The 23,280-nt window shown below is 33.9% G+C and overlaps 1 protein-coding gene across 1 annotated transcript in view; it reads right to left on the reverse strand.

The window, feature by feature from the left end:
• LOC145297619 (protein phosphatase 1F-like) overlaps positions 1–23,280 on the reverse strand; it is a 308,056-nt gene that overhangs the window by 36,461 nt on the left and 248,315 nt on the right. The window contains exon 3 of the mRNA XM_080143697.1: positions 18,835–19,034. Coding sequence (XP_079999823.1) covers positions 18,835–19,034 — 200 coding nt within the window. The remainder of the gene's footprint in view (positions 1–18,834; positions 19,035–23,280) is intronic.

A 23,280-nucleotide genomic window follows, 5' to 3' on the forward strand; every position in this document is an offset into this window, starting at 1 on the left:
GTGGGGCCATAGATTGAAGCTCAGTCGAACACTTTCCATGAAAATAACGATACATCAGAGACAGACTCGCAACATCTCTTCTGTGAGATAGAGGTTGCAAGGAAGAGAAAAGGACATCTCCTACGAGGCTACGAAGTCTATTTTGAACTCTATCAAGGCAGGACAAGTCCTTTCTAGCAGCTCCTGCCCAGATGTGGCAACAGTATTCCATCCTTGGACGTACCTGGCTCTTATATAGATAGAGAATTGCATCAGCAGTGAGATATCTACTGGATCGATAGAAAGATCCCACCATTTTTCCAGCGGCCTTGGCAACAGATTTGATATACGTGTTCCATTTAAGATCAGGAGTAATGGTCAAGCCCAGAAGCTTGTCAAAACTTGAGGCCTCCTGAAGACGAGAGCCATTCATTTCAATTGATGCCAGATGGGGATCAGAATGTTGATGATGTAAAGAGAGAAGCTTGGTTTTAGATGCATTAAAAGTAACCAGCCACTCCTTTCCCCATTGTACTACATGCTCAAGATCAGAGGAGAGAGAATTGGAGAGAACTTGGTCGTTTACTGTCTTAGATGTGCTACCATAAATGGTAGTGTCGTCAGCATAAATGTCTACAAATGATGTAAGGATGTGATTTGGAAGATCATTAATGTAGATCAGGAAAAGAGTTGGGCCCATCTGAAATTTAAATGTAAGTATCGACACTACTGCTTTAATGATGTGTATTCTGCCTATTCTTGTATTTGTTAACCAATCACAACTCTATCTACTTATGAACAAACAAACTCCAAAAAACAATAGAACTTTTTAATCTAAATATCTATAAAAGTAGGAGTGTAGGAGTGTGTGTGTGTGTGAGAGGGAGGACACTTCTCAACGTTTTTGTTATCTACAGACTTGAAATTTGGTATATAGGTTATTCAGACATCCGAAAAACTTTTAAATCAGTTTTCATCCGGAAAAAGGGCCGCTGAAAGGTCAAAATTGAAAAATTGGTAATTGGGATCATCGGATTTTTCTCTGTTTGTCAACTGTTTCACGAATGTGCATGCACGAATCGTTCGCATGACAGTTTCCTTAAGAATAAGTAGGTTTCAAAACACTTTTTAAAGAATGTGTCAAGCTGGCCTAATGGTTATCGTACTTGACTCACTGTTTTTTAGGTCTTGGTCGAAATCAATAAGAGATTTCAGAATATTGTTTCAGAAACATTACATTATTATTACACATCTATTTTTTTTTCTTGACATACTTCATAAAAACTAGGTTAGTTATAATACTTGTTGTCCCAGTTTAGTTTGCTTTCATCTTGAAAAATATCTAAGGATATCTTCATTTATCCAAAAATACAAGCCCAAACTAATTAGTGCCAGTTGATAATGTCTTGATACATGACGTTTTGGGGGTGGGGATGTTGGTGTTGTCTTGGAGGATTCTTATTCTTTATCTACCGACCACTTGAGATTGATAATTTGGATGTTTAATCAGTCACACATGGCGGGGTTTATTTTATCTTGACTATATATGTTTGACTACTATGTTAGAATAGGGAATTTAGATAAGATCGCTTCCCGCTATTTACAACGATCCTGGTGAAGAAAAGAAAAAAAAGGAAGAAAGGAAAATAAAAATAAAAGAAAAAAAAGGAAGGGAAGAAAGGAAAGAAAAAAGGAAAAGCAAAAAGGACGAGAAAAGAAAAAAGAAAGAAAAAGGGAAGGAAAAAGGTAAGAAAACAGGAAAAAGGAAGAAAAAAAAAAGAAAAACCGAAAGAAAAAAAAAAAAAAAAAAAAGGAAAAATGGGAAGATGAAAAAAGGGGCAACCTGAGTTATCCCAGAAAATCTGTTCTGACAAAAATTTATTTTCACCATGATTAAATGTTTGTGCAAAATGTTTTAAAAATCCAAGGCGTGGTTATTGAGAAAAGTACAGACGAACGGGAGTGAATTACTAGGCCCTATCCCTCCTTTATCGGAGGAACCAAAAATATCAGGGAAACCAATGCCAACAATAGATTCATACCATATGATGATCTGGAAAAAAAAAAAAACAGAATTATAAGGTCTGTTTTTTGGTTTTATTTTAATTGAGTTTGTGCAGATGAGAATTAAGAGAACAGCAGATGAATGAAACAATGTAATAAATAAATTAACCGAGATATGAATGACAACGATTGATGTAGACTTCATCGGAAGAACTGCGGCCATCTTTTTCTTTTAGATGTACGATTATTTATTAATAACTCCTGAAATAATAACCATTGTTTCAATTGGATGAATCAAATTCGGAATTTTTTAAGTGAAAAACAAACAAACAAAAACAACAGGATTTATCTCAATACCTATATATTAATACGCTGTCATGTTTAGATGTATGTTATCACTTTTTTTTTTTTTTTTTTTTAAGCAGGGATCGTCTGACCACCAAAAATGCAATGCCAAAAAAAGAAATATTTAAAATTTCATCTGATGACTTTTTTGTGTGTTGAACAGGAAACTCAAACTAAAATATACTTTCTTGACCTAAGATTGAGCTAAGATTGAGCCAAGATCAAAGTGTAAGGAAGGACGGTTCGTTTTTGTCATTGTACAGCATTCGTACAGATTTTCAATGTCTATTTTCAAAGACTTTTTAAGGTTTTCTCTAGACAAAATTCAAGTTTTCAAAAAAAAAAAAAAAAATGGAAAATATTCTGTATAAATAATACACAAAATAAAAAATGGCTATATTGAAGATGTTGACTACCAAACATTTGTGTCATTTCCTATAAAATTGAAATAAGCTTTTTATGTTTTTTGAGAAAATTAATTTTTTTTAGATAAAAACACTTGTGCTAAGGAATATACATTCTATCGTTTTCATATTTTTTTAAGCGAGTCCACAGGATTTTTTTTTTTAAGCGATTACATGTTGGACCCCCCCCCCCAATTATTTCAGAATTTAGAGTGAGAAATTATTTTTTTTAAATATAAAACCAAATTTTCAAAAAGGCCAAATACAATTTTTTCAAGGCTAAACTGCTTAAAAAAATGTGGCTTTAAAAGAGCCAATCTGAAACTCAATTGGAAATCTATTTCCTTAATAAGAAATTTTCTACCTCATCATTTTTCGTAATTTTTGGATATGTTACGAATTTCGACATGACGATTAAGTAGATACTACTGGTTTTAATTGAAAGTCAATATTTCAATTTTTGAATTTTGCTACAATAACAAAGAAGAATCGGGAGGATACTACCCACTCCAGAAACTCGATTCCCTATTTTCTTTTTTTTTTTTATTTTCTACTTAGACACAAAACGGAAAACAGTAGGTGGTCTATTACTTAGAAAGAGTAACGAGGATCTTATTAATCAAATTTTTTTTTGTTTCTTTCCCCACTTCCAGTTTCATATTAATTAAATCTTTGTATATCTCTATACTTATGAGCAATAAAATTTCAAATCAATTTGAAAATACTTTAAGTAGGATGGCCCCTTGGAGTAAATGTGGTATTTTGGCGATTGAGAGGATTCTAGTCCAGAGTGATATTTGACAAACGACACCCATTTCCTTTACACATTTGAATGGCCTTGTGTCCAAGTTGTTGTTAATATATATATTTTTTATTTCTGGAAATAAATATTTCAAAGTGTAGTATCTGTTAGTGTTTTGATCAAAGATGGTACAATAATATTATAAGGTCTGCATTCATACCGGACATTCATAGAATATATTGACTTAGTTCTACCTAACCAGCGATTACCCAGAATGCAGCAAAGTCATTTGAGTTTTTAATTTATATTTACAGAGTAGAATGATAAAATTGTCGCCCTAGAAAAGACGACATGATTCCATTTCTGTTTGATGAAAACCGGTTTTCTTCTTTGTTGCAGACCATCTACTAGTTGGCCAGTTGTGTACAAATCCCAAGAGCAATTAGGAGCCTTCTATCATGTCTGAAAGTGACACAATGTTCAACGATCAGAGATGCGTCGCTGTACAACTCATGCTCTCTATCGATCCAAGTTATGACAACAGGACCATTGCCTGCACCCGCAAAATGCATCACTGGATTGTCATGGATAACAGGGATATGCCCAAGTTGTGAAAACAAAGTTTCCAGCCATGGTTATGGTCTTTCGTATGGTTTCCAGTGAAGGCGATATCACGGCTTGAAAGTCAACACCAAAGTGTACCTGGATGTGCTGATGAGTGTGATGATGCCCAGTTGGCTGCTGGCAGACTCGGGGTGTGGCAGCAGAACTTGGCGCCAACCTATAACTTCAAAGAGACCCAGGCTTGGCTTCAGAAGGAGTGCTACAACTCTGTACCCTTCTTTCACTGCCCCCACCTCCCCCGACCTGAACCTGATGAACTAGTTCATTTGCTCATATGTTGAGAACATCACCAACTTGACCTCCCACAACACCAAAGCCAACCTGATTGCAAATATTCGCCGAACTCCTGCCAGCGCGTGTATCAAAGCAGTGATTGAAGCTGAAGGCAGCTACATTGAATAGATGTCAGCTCTACTACATAATCAAGTTACCTGAATTGATTTTTTTCGATAAAAGTTTTAAAATAAAGTTGCAGTGTTGTTTACCTTAGGGCGACAATTTTATCATTCCACCCTGTATGTTCATCTGAATTTAAAAGTTAAAAACCGCAAGAACTCTCTTGCCAAATATATATATATATATGATGATTGCAACGTCTTGTCAGACGAGTGCCACTCCCTTAAACACTTAAAGTTCATGAGCCCTAACATGACTTTTTATTTTATTTTTTTTTTTTTTTAGTGATACCGGCGAATTCACACACTCAAGCAGATATGACACTGAAGACGGTCATTGCTATATATACATATGTATACGTACACGCATACACACATACATATACACATATATCCATAAACATATACATATATACATACATACACAATACACATGCATACATACTCAAATACATACGCATATATACACACACATATACAAATACAAACACACACATACATACATATACAAATACGTACACATATATGCGCATATACATACACATACATTTAAATACATATACATACAGCGATGCGGTGATTGAGGCTGAATAGATGTCAGCTCTACTAGATAACCAAGTTACCTGAATTGATTTTTTCAATAAAAGTTTTAAAATAATGTTGTTTTCTTTAGGGCGACAACTTTATCATTCCACCCTGTATCTGCACATTTTTAAACATTCTTCTTCAATGTGAAATGAGTTATCTCCCCCTTGCTGACTTATTTTTAGATGACTATTTAAAAAAAAAACTTTATTAGCAGTCGTCTGGGTTGAACTAATTAATTTTAAAAATCAACTGTAGCCAAGTATGATTTCGTATAGCAAATAACATGGTACAGAAATAACAAAAGAAAATTGGCTAGTCAGAAGCAAATTTTAATTTTGTTTGCTTAAATGCTATTTGGGCGTGACTTTGAAAATCTGACAAGCTGACTACATATTGCGAGATTTATGTTAGATACACATGGTTTCAAGATGTGTTTCGTCAGCATACAAGATATCGGAAAAGGAACATAAATGTTTCTGATTCTGATACCTCAAAAAGTTCTGAGTTTTCCGATTCTCGAAGTCGTCCCAACACAAACAAACAAACAAAACAAAAACCAAACCCTTTTTTGTGTTTCGAATCTTCATTTTTGCTGCAACACCTTTCACAATTTGGGATGAATAAAGAATGAGCATACCCTGCCAGTTAATGCTTTTACCATTATTGTGAATTGCAAGAGATAGCTTCCCTTTCTATATATCTCGTTTTGAAAAAAATCTATTCTCTCAATTAAGTATTTGGAGATTTGCTTTCTCATGCCATGATGTCACCACGGATAGACATTGTAGAGATACTTGATTCTCGTTATTGGTATTTAGTAGGCAGACAGCAATTACAAGTGGAATTGAAGAATCAAGAAGACAGCAAGGAATAAATTAACCAAAGCTGAAGTAACGTTTTCTTCAATGCTAATGGAGTTGTTGTTGTTGTTGTTGTTAATGGTGGTGGTGGTGGGGGAGTTGAATGCTTTAATTAGGAGCCAATCAAGTGAAAGATGGACAAAGTGACAGGTTTGATTCTAATTAGCCAACTTTCAAGGCGTTAATTAGGAGGACACATCTGAAAAGTGAGGGAAAAGAGAGAGAGAGAGAGAGAGAGAGAGAGAGAGAAAGCCAATAGTGGCTGCATTGATGCGCAAGTATTTTCAATGACTGACCTTTGCTTATTTTTTTTATTTATTTATTTTTTTTTTTAACCAATAAAGAAACAGCAAAGGTCACGGAAACGGTGGAAAAGAAATGATAAAAAAGAACGAAATAAAAAAAAAGGAAAAAAAAAAATGATGTAGAGAGAATGGTGCAAAAAAACGGTTGTAATAACTTAAGAAAATATTAAGCAATGTGGAAGGAAAGCAACCGGCAAGGAGGAAGAGTGGAAGTAAGAAAATGTGAAATATACTGATTCAGAGAGAGAGAGAGAGAGAACGAGAGAGGAGATAGAGAGAGAGAGAGACAAGGAGATAGAGAGAGAGAGAGAGAGAAGAGGAGATAGAGAGAGAGAAAGAAGAGGAGATAGAGAGAGAGAAAGAAGAGGAGATAGAGAGAGAGAAAGAAGAGGAAATAGAGAGAGAGAGAAGAGGAGAGGAGATAGAGAGAGGAGAGAAGAGGAGATAGAGAGAGGAGAGAAGAGGAGATAGAGAGAAGAGAGAAGAGGAGATATAGAGAGAGAAGAGGAGATGAGAGAGAGAAGAGGAGATAGAGAGAGGAGAGAAGAGGAGATAGAGAGAGAGAAGAGGAGATATAGAGAGAGAAGAGGAGATATAGAAAGAGAAGAGGAGAGAAGAGGAGATAGAGAGAGGAGAGAAGAGGAGAGAGGAGAGAAGAGGAGATAGAGGAGAGAAGAGGAGATAGAGAGAGGAGAGAAGAGGAGATAGAGAGAGGAGAGAAGAGGAGATAGAGAGAGGAGAGAAGAGGAGATAGAGAGAGGAGAGGAGAGAAGAGGAGATAGAGAGAGGAGAGAAGAGGAGATAGAGAGAGGAGAGAAGAGGAGATAGAGAGAGGAGAGAAGAGGAGATAGAGAGAGGAGGAGATAGAGAGAGAGAAGAGGAGATAGAGAGAGAGAAGAGGAGATAGAGAGAGAGAAGAGGAGATAGAGAGAGAGAAGAGGGGATAGAGAGAGAGAAGAGGGGATAGAGAGAGAGAGAGAAGAGGAGATAGAGAGAGAGAGAGAAGAGGAGATAGAGAGAGAGAGAGAGAAGAGGAGATAGAGAGAGAGAGAGAGAAGAGGAGATAGAGAGAGAGAGAAGAGGAGATAGAGAGAGAGAGAGAGAAGAGGAGATAGAGAGAGAGAGAGAGAGAGAAGAGGAGATAGAGAGAGAGAGAGAGAGAAGAGGAGATAGAGAGAGAGAGAGAGAGAAGAGGAGATAGAGAGAGAGAGGAGATAGAGAGAGAGAAAAGATAGAGAGAGAGAAGATAGAGAGAGAGAGAAGAGGAGAGAGAGAGAGAGAGAAGAGGAGAGAGAGAGAGAGAGAAGAGGAGATAGAGAGAGAGAAGAGGAGATAGAGAGAGAGAAGAGGAGATAGAGAGAGAGAGAAGAGGAGATAGAGAGAGAGAGAAGAGGAGATAGAGAGAGAGAGAAGAGGAGATAGAGAGAGAGAGAGAAGAGGAGATAGAGAGAGAGAGAGAAGAGGAGATAGAGAGAGAGAAGAGGAGATAGAGAGAGAGAAGAGGAGATAGAGAGAGAGAGAGAGAGAAGAGGAGATAGAGAGAGAGAGAGAAGAGGAGATAGAGAGAGAGAGAGAGAAGAGGAGATAGAGAGAGAGAGAGAAGAGGAGATAGAGAGAGAGAGAGAGAAGAGGAGATAGAGAGAGAGAGAGAAGAGGAGATAGAGAGAAGAGGAGATAGAGAGAGAGAGAAGAGGAGATAGAGAGAGAGAAGAGGGGATAGAGAGAGAGAGAGAAGAGGAGATAGAGAGAGAGAGAGAAGAGGAGATAGAGAGAAGAGGAGATAGAGAGAGAGAGAAGAGGAGATAGAGAGAGAGAAGAGGGGATAGAGAGAAGAGGGGATAGCGAGAAGAGGGGATAGCGAGAGAGAGAGAGAGAGAGAGAGAGAGAGAGAGAGAGAGAGAGAGAGAGAGAGAGCGCAAGTGTATTTGTCTAAGTCCAGTCAAGGAAATAGAAAAAACAAGAAATACATGTTAGAGAAATAATGATGGTTACACTTTAAAGAGAATGTAGAGATGTAAAAAGAGATTGACAATATAGAGATGGTGGAGATAAGAGGGAATAGAGCAAAGGAGAGGGTGGAAAGAGTGAATGATAATTACGGTGGTAGGAATTGCAAGACAAGAAAGAAGGTTGGAGTGGGGGAATATAACTGATAAGATCTGACAGGATTTCTTATCAAACGAACATTAAAAAAAATGAGTGAACACAAACCGCCTCAAGTACATGTGCAACTTTATTCCGAAATCTGTGTGAGTGCTCATGCATACTCACTGTGTTCGTCTATACATCAAAGAAATACTCTTTCTGAAAGATAATTGAGTACTTTCAGTTATCATCATCATCATAAGAAAAAAGTAAACAAATGAATATTTTTTTTTAAATACAATTTCCAATTTCTCCCACTTCAAATTGCAGATTTGTAAGCACTGTCAGTGAAGCCATTATCATCAACCACTGGGGTCTGCACGTTAAATCTCACTATATCTGTCCCCACTGATAGGTCATAGACAACGAAACAGCTGTCTGTGGATACACACACACACACACACACACACACACACACACACACACACACACACACACATCATTCAAATACTACAGTGTTTTAATATATGGTTAAGTGGTTGTTTTAGTCATTTAGAACTGCTTTAAAGCTTTACCGCTCACTAATTTTTCAACCAAATTTCAAACAATTATTACAGTTTATAAATCACATCCTCAGCTATATTGTGAAAATTTTCTTTCAATTTTCGTTCAGTAAAACAAAAGTTATGATGAATTTACTTGTGTTTACAATCGTAAAAAAATCGTAAGGAGGTGAGCGACCTTTTTTATGACTGGTTTCCATAGCAACCACGTCGCTTCAGTGACTACTATTGCTACCAATTCATCGCTCTCGTGAAAAGAGAAGTAACAAGTGAAACAGAGAATGAAAGCATGAAAGGGAGATAATTGGAGTGGATTTTATTGAAAGCAGACGAGTGCCGTATATTGTTATTACATGTGTATGTTATGGGGGCAAAAAAAATAAGACTGAAATTAAACGAAGAACAAGTGAATTTACTGGAAGCCTGGAAAAATTATGGATTACAATAGAAAAATGTGAGCATGAAAAGTAATATGGTTAAGCTTAAACATGGTAAAGTAAAGGACTAGTTTGTTAAAACTGGAAAAGAAAATGGCAAGATATTCTAGTAAAAAATATAATAAATTTATAACTTAAAATATTGCAGCATTAAGAATTAAAAAAAAATCAATTTATAACATTATATAAGCAATTCTTAATGCTGCAAGATATTAAATTATAAATTTATAATATTTTTACTAGAATATCTTGTCCTTTTCTTTTCCAATTTTAACAAGTAGTGCTTTACTTTTTCATGCTTGCATTTTTCTATTGTAATATATATATATATATATATATATATATATAATGTGTGTGTGGGGGAAGCACTGTGGTGGAGGAAAAGCAATAAGTTTCTGTTAAAAGTATTGAGCTTATCAGTGTAAATCGTAAATTTCTTGACATCATTGCGTTGAAAAGCAATACACATGAAAAAATTGAAATGGCTAAAAATATCTCAATCATAGCATACAGAGGAAGAGCTTGATAAGCTAAAAAAAGAATCTTTTTAAATTTTCAAAATCCGATTAAAATTAAGGAAATTATTTTTGTGCCTTGCACGTTTGGATATTTTTCCCCACTTTAAGACCATATGCGTTTTGTCACATTTTTTACACTACTTTTTCAGTAAAAATGTTATATCTTTGTTAAAACACAAGATTGCGCAATGAAAATTACTAAATAAGTGCATTTTTGTGCAAGGAATCAGAATATGTTACTAAAAAAATCTCCAGAAATTAATGGTTTCCCAAATGATCTGCAGTAAATGCACATAAATATGCTGCAATTCCTTAAAAATGTCATGTATTCATTAACAAAAAAGAAGTTACATTGTAATACATTTTATGTACAAAAAACTAAAATTTAAATCTAGGACTGTTTAAAAATTAATATATTGCAATATTTCTTTGGTATTATTATAGATTAATAATACCTTCCATTACCCCCCCTCCTCCATCTGACCACCTCCCCAAAATATGTGATTCCACCTTTGTAAACAATTACATGTGAACACAACTTGAAAAACTTTAATGATTAATTATTTTAGAATTTCATGTGAAATGATTCTCCCATTTTGAGCCATTCTAGCGTTTTAGGGCAGTTAAACCATATTTTTTTTTCTATGGGAGATAAATCCTGGGCATTTTTTTTTCTAAAAGGCGATGATGTGTGGTTTTAAAAGAGTCTTTATGCAATTATGAGAGGGTGGGGAGGTTGCCACACTGACTGGGTTAATGATAGGGCCAGGGGAAAAGACTTGATAGAGACAAAACAAAATAAAAACAATTTTAGAATTTAAAGTGGGGGTTGGTTTCACAAAAATTGAATGTAAAATAATTCACCATTCTGAGATCATTTCTAGCGTTTTATTTAGGACAGTTGACCAATTTATTTTTTTATGGGAGATAAATCATGTTCACTTCACTTTTCTTCAAGGAAAAATCTTTTTCTTTTTTTTTTTGAGGCTTATATGTAGCTTACAGAGGAATTTTGTTTGGTGGGGAGCTTGCCACTCGAACTTAGCATTATTGTTAGGGCTAAGGAAGGTTTTAGGAGAAGGTTTGCCACTCACACCGAGGGTTAGAGGCAGAATTAAGGGAATTTTTGTTTTTGTTAAGAGGGCGTTTGATACCCATTGTAAACTTTACAAGAATTACGACAGATAAAAATTATGTTACTTACTACAAGTGAGGTCATGCGAATAGAAAACGTGACGTTTGGAAAAGTATCAAGTATTTTTTACCCATCTATTTAAATATAAAAAAAACTTTTTGCTAAAGCTGACAAATTGTTCACAAATTTTGAATAAATTTTCGTGAGCACTTTTGGACATCACACATCTCCAAAACTAAAAAGGATATAAAAAGCGTGCCGGTACATATATATATATATATATATATATATATATATATATATATATATATAAATGAAAATTACAATTGAATTTACCAAATTGATCCAAGATGGTAAAATTAAAGTAAATTATAGATATTAAAGAATTAATATTTATAAAATTATCTCAGCCAGATATAAAAGCTCGACAAAACCAAATAGGAAATAGAGTTTATGATATATTTAATCTGAAAAGGAAACACCAGATAAATGGATAGTCCTTAATCCGCTTTCCTTCTCATCAGAGGGTAGGAATTAGCAAAATGCGGGATCGGATTTTGCATGCAGAAGTATTTGATAAAACAACAAGTAAGTCAAAGATCTTACTTGAAAACAGAAAAAGTGAAGTAGAGAGAATACCCTCTGATGAGAAGGAAAGTATTTCTTCGAAACTCCGCGGATTAAGGACTATCCATTTATCTAGTGTTTCCTTTTCAGATTAAATACGTTTTTTTAACTCATTTCAAAGTGTTTTTTAACATATTTTATTAACTGTTTGCTCATATATATATATATATATATATATATATATATATATATATATATATATATATATATATATATATAGCAAAAGTACCCGTCGTTGACTGGGTTCAAAAACAGCCTACAGAAAATGGACTCTGATTTATGAAAGTATGATAGGTTATGAAAAGGAAGGGTTGTAAAGAGATAGCTTCAAATTTGGAGGTATCAAAGCCAAAGCAAAATATGATGAAAGTAAAAATAAAATAGATAAACCCCATAATTTATTATACCATACCTGTTCACACTGAAACACTTATCACAATATTATGTGGATCTATATTAAAAAACCTTGTTAAACTTTGTGACATATTTCCATTCTATGGAGATCAGGTGCGAACGAATACTCCATAATTTTATTATACCATATTTCTTCAAACTGAAACATAATTATCAAAGTATACTTACACAGATAGATATGAAAAATCTTTATTAAAGTTTGTGCCTATTTCCATTCTATGGAGGCCAGGTGTGAATGCAGACCCCACAATTTTATTATACCATCCCTATTTAAGTCTGTATAAAGGAGAGGTGAATGACCCCCATTATTATTTTCAATACATTAAAACGAAAGAGAGAGGAAAAACGGGAAAAGGCTGAGAATGGTAGAGGGATAGATCGAAGTTTACTATTAAGATTTTACGTATACTTTTTACTCTCTCCTATTTTTCGGGGGGGGGGGGAGGCTAATGATGAGTAGACTTGCTAGTCCATTATAAAAAAAAGAAATATTTTATGAATGTGATATAATTATTTCCTTTGATCGTGCGAATCAACAATCAAGTTTATAAAAATAACAAAGTTATGATTTGTTTGTGTGTGTACATATATATTTTTATTATTAAATTTTTTTTTTTACATGCATAAAAAATATTTAATAATAAAAATAAATAAATATGTTCCATAACATAAGAGCGATCTATTCACATATATATATATATATATATATATATATATATATATATATATATATTTTGTGTACAGAAAGTTGTTAGATGAGACAAGTCATTGGTACCGTCGGTTTATTATATTATGGAACAAGTCATTGGTACCGTCGAATATTGGCTGAAGAGAGCTTGATAAGGATATCTTAAATGGTCCTAATTATCGGGCTTGAAACCGGCGGTACCAATGACTTGTCTCATCTAACAACTTTCTGTACACAAAATATAAATACGCTCTTATATTTCGGATTTTCCTTTTAATTGAGCACTCTGCTGGATTTCTTTTAAATAAAAAACTAATCATATATACATATACATATATATATATATATATATATTATATATATATATATATATATATATATATATATATATATATATATATATATGAATGACTATAAGAGCTTATAGTTCTTTAAAAAAAAAAACCCACTAAGGTAACGGAAAAAAATAAATAAATAAAAACAACAGCGTTTCGAAGTTGTTAATATCGCTAAAGAAATGGCAATAACTATATATATATATATATATATATATATATATATATATATATATATATATATATGATAACTATATGCAGATTCAAAAGTGAACTGACTTGTGATGCCAATAGGTTTCAAACAAGACATGCAAGTTTACCTGAGGGGAAAAATTTCAGTGCTGTTCTATCTTCAGTTAAGCTACCAAATGCACAAAAACGATGTAAAAAGAGATGAGAAAAGTAGTCTGAATAATCCAAAGAATACATTTTGTTTTGTTTGTTGAACATGCTAAAAGCTTAGAGTCCATCATCAATCAATATTAGACTCGTTTGAATATGACCTAATGCGATACAGAAGATAGAGACCACCATCTTTTTTTTTTTTTTTTCTCTTTCTCTCTTCCAATATTTTTTCTGGAAAAAAAATAACGTCCATCTTTAAATGAAACTAAGTAAACATTAAAATCTTATTTTGCTTGTTTGTTTTGGAGTCAGAAATCAATTTATATTCATAACCCTGATCATTGGTTCCAAAACTTTTTTTACACTATTGAGCCCCTGAATTCTCACAGCACACTTATCAGTAAAAAAAAAAAAAATTGAATCAATATTTTCTACTCATAAAGCCTTTTTCTTTTCAATAAAATAATAAAGTTTACTTTGAAGTTACGGTTACTAGTAGTGATGGGACGATTCCAATATTTTTACCAATCCTGATAGAATTACCGATTCCTTACTAAATTCCTGATTCCGATACAGTTACCAATTTCGATTCTTTATAGACCTCTTAATATTTAAGTTGCTATTAGAGCTGTTATTTTCCCCAATTACATGTCAAACAAATGTTAAATCTGCATATATTTTCTCAAGCACAAAAACACACTTGAGGAGGTGATCTATAGATTTTAGCTTTACAGGTAGTTTCAAATCAATAAATATCTATTACTTTATTATCACTGCCAGCAGCAGAAGATTTTACTTTAAACAAAATCAAATAAAAAGGACAATGAAAAGAATCGTTTTTGGCATTTGAAAATAGACAAAAAATTTTCTGATTTCGATACCTACAAGAGTTCCAATATTTTTGATTCCCAATCCTGATTAATCATCCTAACACTAGTTAGTAGTAAAGTGTCTTTTCATCTTACGTGAAACCATTGCTTCATCAGGCAAAGTTTGACTGCATACAATGCAAATCAGAGAAGGAATCTGTATATCTTCAGTCAATTAAAATCAAAATTTCCAGTAATCATCACTCTAAAAACTGAACTTTTTTCTATTTCTTTTTTTTTAAACTAGCCTGGGTGCCCGGCGTTGCCCGGGTGTCTGCAGGTGTGTGTTGAGCAAAAAAAAAAAAAAAAGAAGTGGTAGTAGGCAGAAGGAAAAGAAAGTGAAAAAAAAAAAAAATAATAATAAAAAAAAAGTGCCGTCTTTGCCATTGCATCCATTGACAAACCAGAAGTGGCAAAGGTTTAAATTAAGGCTAGTCAATCGAAAAGAGGGGGATGATTTTCAAAAATAGTGGCGAAAAAAGACCCTCCTTGTAGAAAATGCCCAATAGAGGGTGAAAGAATGAATGTTTTTAGCCAATTTTTCGATATTTGTCATCCGAAGGGTCAAGCTTCAAAACGATACCAATCTCGTGAAAATCCGTCGCCTCTGTCGAAAGTTTTAGGCAGACATACAAACATACGTACATTTAAACAGACAGGTGAGATTTATATTATAGAAGAGGAAGTTATAGATATTGCTGTTGTCATCATCATCTTTTCTTTTTAGAAACTTGTTCATAATGAAATATGAATTGAATCTAAAATTGAACAGAAACAAATCCAAGGGAACTTTTATCATATTCAATCATTATTTTTATTTTCCCAATTAAAACCTTGTATTTTTTTTTTTTTTTAATGAAAATTACACCAGACAAGGCATAACACCACTTGATGTAAGGAGCCAAAAAGAAAAAAAAAAATCTTCAAGGTAAAAAATTTGCCAATGATAAATGTTAGATGGAATAAATTCTGACCCAGAAAACAGCAATTCTCCTCGCTTTGTCAGAAACATCACTTATGAGGACTAAAGAAAAAAATAAGAGAAGCAAGAGTTACATATTATAAAATATAATTATTATATATTACACAAGAAATATCTACAGTCTGTTAATATTGTAAACGAGGTTAATGATATAACAACACTTACGAATGTTTATTATTATTATTATCGGAAAAGTAAAAAAATATCTAACAATTTAAACAAATTATTTATATAACATTTTATTTTCTCTTTTTATCACTTAAGCATCAATATCACACAAGTAATAATGTGTGAGTTCATCATCATCATCATCATCGACAATCACTCATGACGAGTATGATTGTTTTCCCCATTGGTGAGATTGGGTCTGGTCATCTGTAGGTCCTCAGATGGCTATGGAGGCCAATCCTTGACCTGCAAACTTTATTGCAGTGGGGGTATCTGTGGATGGGTTAACTGTGAGTTAATATTTGTTAATACAAAATCCCCCCCCCCGCCTATAACAACTTATAACTTCACCCTATAAACTATTCGCAGTACACCAGTAATTATTCTAGGGCATACTAATGTGTCGTAGCACGAGGGTTGAGAATGACTGATGTAGATCAACCAGTGCTGGAGGACGAACCCCGGTGTGTTTGCGGTACTATGGTGAATGAGAACTCTAGTTAGGGTTAGCATAGACCAACAAAAGGTATAGTGACGAGGATGACCATAGACTCCACCTCTCCCCAATTTTTGATTGGCCTTGTGCCTAATTTTTTGTTTCGTGGAATATTTTTTGCAAAATAAAAGATATATAATTCAGCAAGTGCTGTTACTTTTATACAGCAGGTGTGTATCGGGTTAGGGATGATAAAGATGTAGAAATTGATATCTGTTGACATTCAAAACCAAAGCTAATCTTTATTAATTAAAGATGATAACCTTGGTTCAGGGTTCACACTTATAGGTGAGGATGAAAACAGAAGATAAATGAACAACTGTTATTATAAAAAGTTGTAACAAAAGTGGTGTCCGTTTTTCTTAAAGAAAATTTTTTAGTTAGATTTCATTGTGTCGTTTTTATTTATGTACTGAGTCACTGTTTATTAAGGCCCAAACATCACTCGAGGATAGACTGGTTTTGTTTTCTGGCATACTAACCCTTTTCAGGTAATTTAATGCTGAATCCAATAATTTCGGAAAAAAAGTTAAAATGCTTCAAGTTCTTTATATCTTCAAATATTTATTAATGGTGGCTTTGTAGAGGAAAATTGTTTTTGTTTTTGACTTTGCATAACATGGTTGAGTCTTGCAAAAGGAAAGGAAAAAAAACAATAATGTAAATATTTGGTGCATTTTAGGTCAGGAAGCTCGTATCTTCAGACAGCCTCCTCTGGTGGCATCAGGTTTAACACGGAAAGCTTTGTTAACTAGTCTGTACTTTCACTTAATTTAATAAACAAAAGATACCGTAAAAAGTTGAATCTAACTTGAAATTTCTACCTAAAAAAAAAATAGCATGGTTCATAAACTGCAGAAGTATTAACAAATGTCATGAAAATTATCTTGCTTGAGCAAGATATATATATATATATATATATATATATATATATATGCAAATGAGGACTGCTTGTGAATTTAATATTCCCTTGACACTTCCTCAGACTCAATTCCTCTCCTCCCTACTCCCAATTCAGAAATGGAGGTCAAAGCGGGTTCCCTTGATCAAACATTGATCAAGCATTAAAAGTGTATGAATACTCACGCTACGTGGGATAAGGACACGCTACAGATACTCGAATTGTTTGTAGATGAATGAAACAATGGAATAATCATTAAACGTACATAAGGTCAGGAAAAGTGAGATTTAAGAATCCAGCATCCTGCCTGCAAAAAATACTTGAATAGTTCCACTAGAATTCCACGGTAGGAGCGACTCAAGCTATTAGCTTGAAACTAACCTCTTCTCAAAGAGTGATTATGTAAGGCCTCCTAGGCCTTACATAATCTCTCTGTCCTCTGGTTCCATTTTTTTCTCAGAAACTATTAGGTTGGTGCAAAAATAAGAGTGATTAGGTAAGACTTAGAACCAAGCAGGACCAGATGCCTCATTTAACAGAGAACAAGCCATCTTAATTGATGATCAAGAATCTGGTGGATTTGAGGCAGAAATAGTGCTGAGATATAGAATATACATATTTAATGCCATTTTATTTCTAAATAGCAAGGAGGGGGGAGGTTCCGTTCTTCGCAGTCGTAAAATGCACTTAAATATATATTTTAATTCATGCATATTTCCTATTGTTATAGAGCCAATTCTCTATTGATTATTATCTTGTACCTAATATGAGTACTGTATTGTTCAAAAGTTAAAAAAAAAAAAAAAAAAAAAAAGACTTGGATGCCATCAGCTAGAATTGAAACCAAAACATTTAGCGCTCCAGCTGCATTCCCTACCATTTGAACTATCAGCGGATAGATAAGGAAGATTTACACTTAAACCACTTCAAGCTGGGGATGCTCCTGATATAACTATGGAAACTGAGAGAGAGAGAGAAAGAGAGAAAAACACCTTACATTCCTTGTACTGTTATCTCTCGCAATGGATTAATGTCGGTTGCGAACTAAAGCTAAACTATATGTTCTTTGGGAGCGATTAAATAAATATAAATAAATAAATTTCTCTTAGTCTGTCTGCCCGTTCCATTTTTCTCAGAAACTACTTGGCAGATTTAGATTAAATTCTGTATATACCTTTGTTATGATAAAGTGCAGAGAAACAAGTATTATGGTATCTGTTTAATGCACAGTTATGATTGACAGAACGAGAGCATGCTACTCCCATGGATTAAATAAAGGGTTCCATTCGAAATTCCATGCAGATTCATGAATTTGACCAAAAGATTCCCGAGTTCGGCAAGATACACCTTAAAAAAGTCGGTGGTTACAATGATTGAAAGTTTGTGAAAATAACACTTAAGATGAGAACAGTAGTCCGAGTAATACCAATTATCAATCCTCATCTCAAAAATTCAGAAACATAAGAAATAGAGAGATCATATCCATGGGAGACTTAAGAGATTGGTATTTCTGCATCTATGAACCCGCAATTTCCATGAAGTTACTGTGGTGTGTTCAGCAGATGATGGGAATCACTGAAAAAAGTTGAGTAAGCTTTATTTGAAAAAAAAAAAAAAAAAAAAAAACACAAATTGTTACAACCACCTCCTCCCCAATGTTAAGAATGGAGACAACCACTGAAGTTTATAAAGTAATAGATTGGAAAATAATGTCTTAATATACAAAAAACTACCTGTCGACCGTTTCTCCCCTCACCCCACGGCATCCACCGGGCAAACCTGAGTAACTTTGTGGAAATCGCAGGTTCATAAATGCAGAAGTACCAAGAGATTTTAAATAGAAATCTGTATTTTATGCATTCACAAAGAAAAAAAAAACGGGAAATAATTCACATCCATATTTAAGTGCTTTCAAGGTATTTTTAATTCCCCCAAAACTTTTAGCAGTTATTAAAAAAAAATAAATAAATAAAAAATATTTTTGCACCTTTTGAGAAAAAATGTACAAGTTTATTTTTCTCTTACCTTCAAGGCAAACAAATTGTTGATGTCAGGTAGGATGATGTGTCGGTCCTCCATCTTGCGCCGCCTGTTTCGAACGGCTGAAGCACTGACTTTGTAACTGCGATCAGGCACTTTGAATTTCGGCAAGGCGCCCTGCAGGTGCACGCACAAATCCTGCACCTTGCTAATCACTTCTTTCAGTAACTCATGAGCGTCGATTGCTAAAATAAATATAAAAAAAATTACAAACATTAGAGATTTAATATATATATATATATATATATATATATATATATATATACACACACACACACACACACAAACAGGGTGTTTTTTTGTTTTTTTTAAAGAGGCAGCAAACTTTAAACTGACTATTTTCTTTAATTCCAGATTATATATATAATAGTAGAAAAACCCGACGTTGCCCGGGATTGAATGAGGATCAACGAATGTTCCACACTTCCAATACTTTTATTGTCATCGAAATCGGTGAAAGCAACCATCAAATCAATTGATTGCCGACTCTAGTCGGAGACCCACTGCGATGCACCAGAAGATAACTCATATACTTCCCAGCAGTGACTTAGTCCACAATACATTCTAGTTTACATTGCACTGTAGAGAATCTACTGTTGATTTTATAAAGTTATTTGTTTATTTGCTTAATTTAAATTTTAAAATGCATAAGTCAAATATCATGCTTCAATTGTGCCCATGTCCTACCAAAGAACCTACTGTTGTTATACGCAAGGCCCTTATGCTTGTGTGGTGATAAAATTTCTTAAATGCACTTGTGATGTTAGACTGTATAAAAGTGTTAACTTTTGTCCAAATCCGACATTTCCTTCTTTAATCGGGCTTTTTCAGTTATTAATATTTTTTTTTTTTTGGGGGGGGGGGGTTCAAATAAAAAATTTATTTAAGAACACTCTCAGACACATACAGTACATTTGTGTGAAATTAAAAAAGAAAAAAAATCAACACAGCCGTTTTGGAGTCTATATAGAATGAACTCACACACAGAGACAAAGTAGATATATATATACACACACAGGGTCTTTTTTTTTTTTAGAGGCGGCGAATATCAAATTGAGAAATTTATATTCCTTAATTGCAGATTTGGCAATTATCGGTTATTCCAAGTTCAGCTTAGTTTGGTAATCAAACATAAAAAGACTGACATCCGAGCAGCGTTTGCAAATTGCAAATGATACAATCAATTTACTGAGAAAAACATTTGATGAAAAAATAATTTCACGAAATTGAATTGTCAACTAGCCACCTTGTTTGTGCGATTTAACCCCCATTAGATTATTTTCTTTGGGGAGATGTAAAGTCCCATATGTAAAATCTCTGGGAGTCACTTGAGTATAAGAATTAAAGAGATTGTCAGTTGGACAATGATTGCTGCCACAAGGGGATTGGAAACAATAGATGGAATGGGCCGAAGACTATGTGAGAATAACTCAATAAGTATTTGTTTGCATTAGACTTTAATGGAATGTGCTCTGATGAATTTAGCACTTGTGCCCTCCTTCATGTACATTCTCCCGGCCAACCTGACAAGCAGGAAAAATTTACCCTTTCACTGTTAAGGTCGCTAGTAACTTATGAACATTTGTTGAGACAAATAAATAAAATACAGACCTAAAACCAAATGGAACTTTCATGAGCAAACTTTCCTTCCAAGAAGTATGCATTTGTAGAACACAATACCACAAGGTTGCTTCCCAGCTGACTATAGCATGGTTTTTAGTAAATAAAATCATTTTAAAACAAACTGGGAATCATCTAAACAAGATCAAGTTACAAAATGAATGTGGTATTTTAGTGAGAATGTCTCACGTAGGGTACATTTAACAGTTGACAAAGTTGGATGACCATTGACACCCCCTCCCGCATCCCCCACCCCCAAAAAACTAAGACAACAAATAAACTTTATGATTTTTTTTTTTTTTTAAAAAACAAAAAACAAAGAAAAAACAAAAAAGAAAACGTAGATTTTTTTCTTTAATAAAAAAGCATAATTATTTTCTTGTTGAGCCATTCTTTTAAATAATCCAATTCAGGGGCAGTTTCAATTATTGTTACGAAACTCTATAGTGCTATTTCACTATCCCTCTGATAAATTCATTAATCTTCATTCTCAAGTAGCCCTTGGGCATTGATGGTCAGTGACCCATTAGTGCATTAAAAGAAAGAAAAAAAAAGTCAATTTTGGAGCAAAAGAAATCTTACATGCGTTTTTGGAAAATTTCAAATCATGCTTTCATAAGTGGTGACCCGTTAACATACCCCCCCCCCCAAAAAAAAACATGAAGTTAAGATATATACAGATCAATATAAATTGATATCTTGCATTTGTTTAATAAGACATGCATTTAGCCTATTTTGTTACGCTAGTGATGAACCCCTTTTACCTTGTTATTAAAAAATAAATTTTAATGCCTCTGACCACTTAATCCAGCTACACTACTTGACTATATTACTTACTAGTTGCACCAACTTGGTGTTGTTTGGGATGCAGTGAAGTCATTTTAGCTTTTAATTTTTAAACTTAAGATAGACAACTCTTATTTTATTCTTCAATTTCAATGTCAACAGATTCCTATTGTAAACCGTCTCTACAAGTACTCAAACTTGGTCCCGATAACCATTCCTTCTCTTTAACCGTTATACTTAATTGGCATCTGCCCTTCATAAATGATGACTAATTTAGTAAAATAAATTTTTAATGGCGTTATCTCGCTTTGTCAATTTTTCTTTTTAGGTGATTATTTAAAGATGCTTCATATTATCAGGTTGACAAGAAAGTTCTTGCGGATTTGAACTTTTAAACTCAGATGAACATATCTCAGCTCAAAACAAGAATTTATTGATCGAAATAAGCACCATCAGAATCAACACACTTTTGTCAACGCAAAACAAGTGTATGTATGCCAGTAATCTAAAAATCTTGCGTTTTGGTGGCAATGAAGTCGCTGAAGGCATTTTTTATATCGCTTAGGTTTTGGAAGCATTTCTCACAGAAAATTGTCAAAATGCTTGAAAAAGTAGTAGTCAGTAGGTGAGAGGTCTGGAAATTATGGTGGATGAGGCAGAGTTTCGTTGCCCAATTCATTCAACTTCTGCAGGGTCGGTTTAGCAATGTGCAGTCGGGCATTGCCATGGAGGAGAACTGGGCCTTTTCTGTTGACATACTGGGTGCTGTTGAAGTTTCTGATGCATTTCATCCATTTGTTGAAAGTACTTCTTTGGCATAATGGTTTTGCCAGCATTACAAAATCTGTAATGAAGGAGACCGATCGCAGACCACTAAACAGCCAGCATAACCTTCTTTTGGTGCAACTCTGGTTGGTGTCTAACCACTGAGCTGAGTTGAGCCGTAAAGAAGCCACTTTTCATTGCAAGTCACAACCTGATTGAGAAATGGGCCGTTCTTGTTGCATAAAAGAAGGGAAGATGACACTTCGTAATGGGGTTTCTTTTGGTTGTCATTCAATTCGTGAGGTACCCATTTATCAAGTTGTTTTGTCTTTCCAATCTCTCTCTAGTGGTTGGAAATTGTTGTATACGTTAGGTCTAATTCAGAAGCAAGTTCTCAAACAGTTGTGCATAGATTGACTTCAACCAAGGCTCTTAATTGATCATTATCAACATCCGATGGCCGACCACTACACTCATCTTCTTCAAGATTTTTTGTTGCTGCCACAAAATTTCTTAAACCACCATTGTGATTTGCGTTCAGTAGTAGTTCCTGGGCCAAATGTTTCATTGATATCACAGGCTGTTTCAGCAGCTTTTCAGCCTAGCTTGAATTGAAATAAGAAAATTATGCAAATTTGCTTTTTTCCATCTTGTATTCAATGTTCTGAAAAGAAGACATTTGTTTTTAAACAATTGTAATTGGAACGATCAGACAGAGCAGAAAACGCTCTTTAAAATAATATATAAAGTAAAGGTATTACAACAAAAACTGATTTTCATTTGAAATCAAAATTAAAAATTCCACAAAAACTTTCTTCTCAACTTAATAGCAGTTGTCTGGGCCGGAATGTTTGATTTTAAAAATTGCTTCGGTCAAGTAATTTTTGTTTGTTATTATTATTGCGTGTAATTCTATGTTTATTACTTTCAAAATCAGACCGAAATAACATTTAAGCTGATAAATCAAAATTTTCATTTGTCATTGTTATTATTTCACATTTTGTGTCTGCCAATTTTATAGTGATAGGCAGATCAAAACAACTGACCATAGGCTATCAGCATCTTCTTTTCTTAGGCCCCCAGTACTTTCTGGAAGATTTTAGGCACGAGTTTAAATGCACCATACAATCTTTTTTTTTTTATGACAATTATTAAATTAGGTATGTTTACAATGACCGTCTTTTATCTGTTTTTTGTATTTTTAAAGCAAGTGAGAAGGAAAAGAGTAAAGTATCTGTTTATGATTAGGACATGCATGTA

The sequence above is a fragment of the Euprymna scolopes genome, chromosome 2 (assembly GCF_053919585.1).
Source record: "Euprymna scolopes isolate OS-2025 chromosome 2, ASM5391958v1, whole genome shotgun sequence".
NCBI lineage: Eukaryota > Metazoa > Mollusca > Cephalopoda > Sepiida > Sepiolidae > Euprymna > Euprymna scolopes.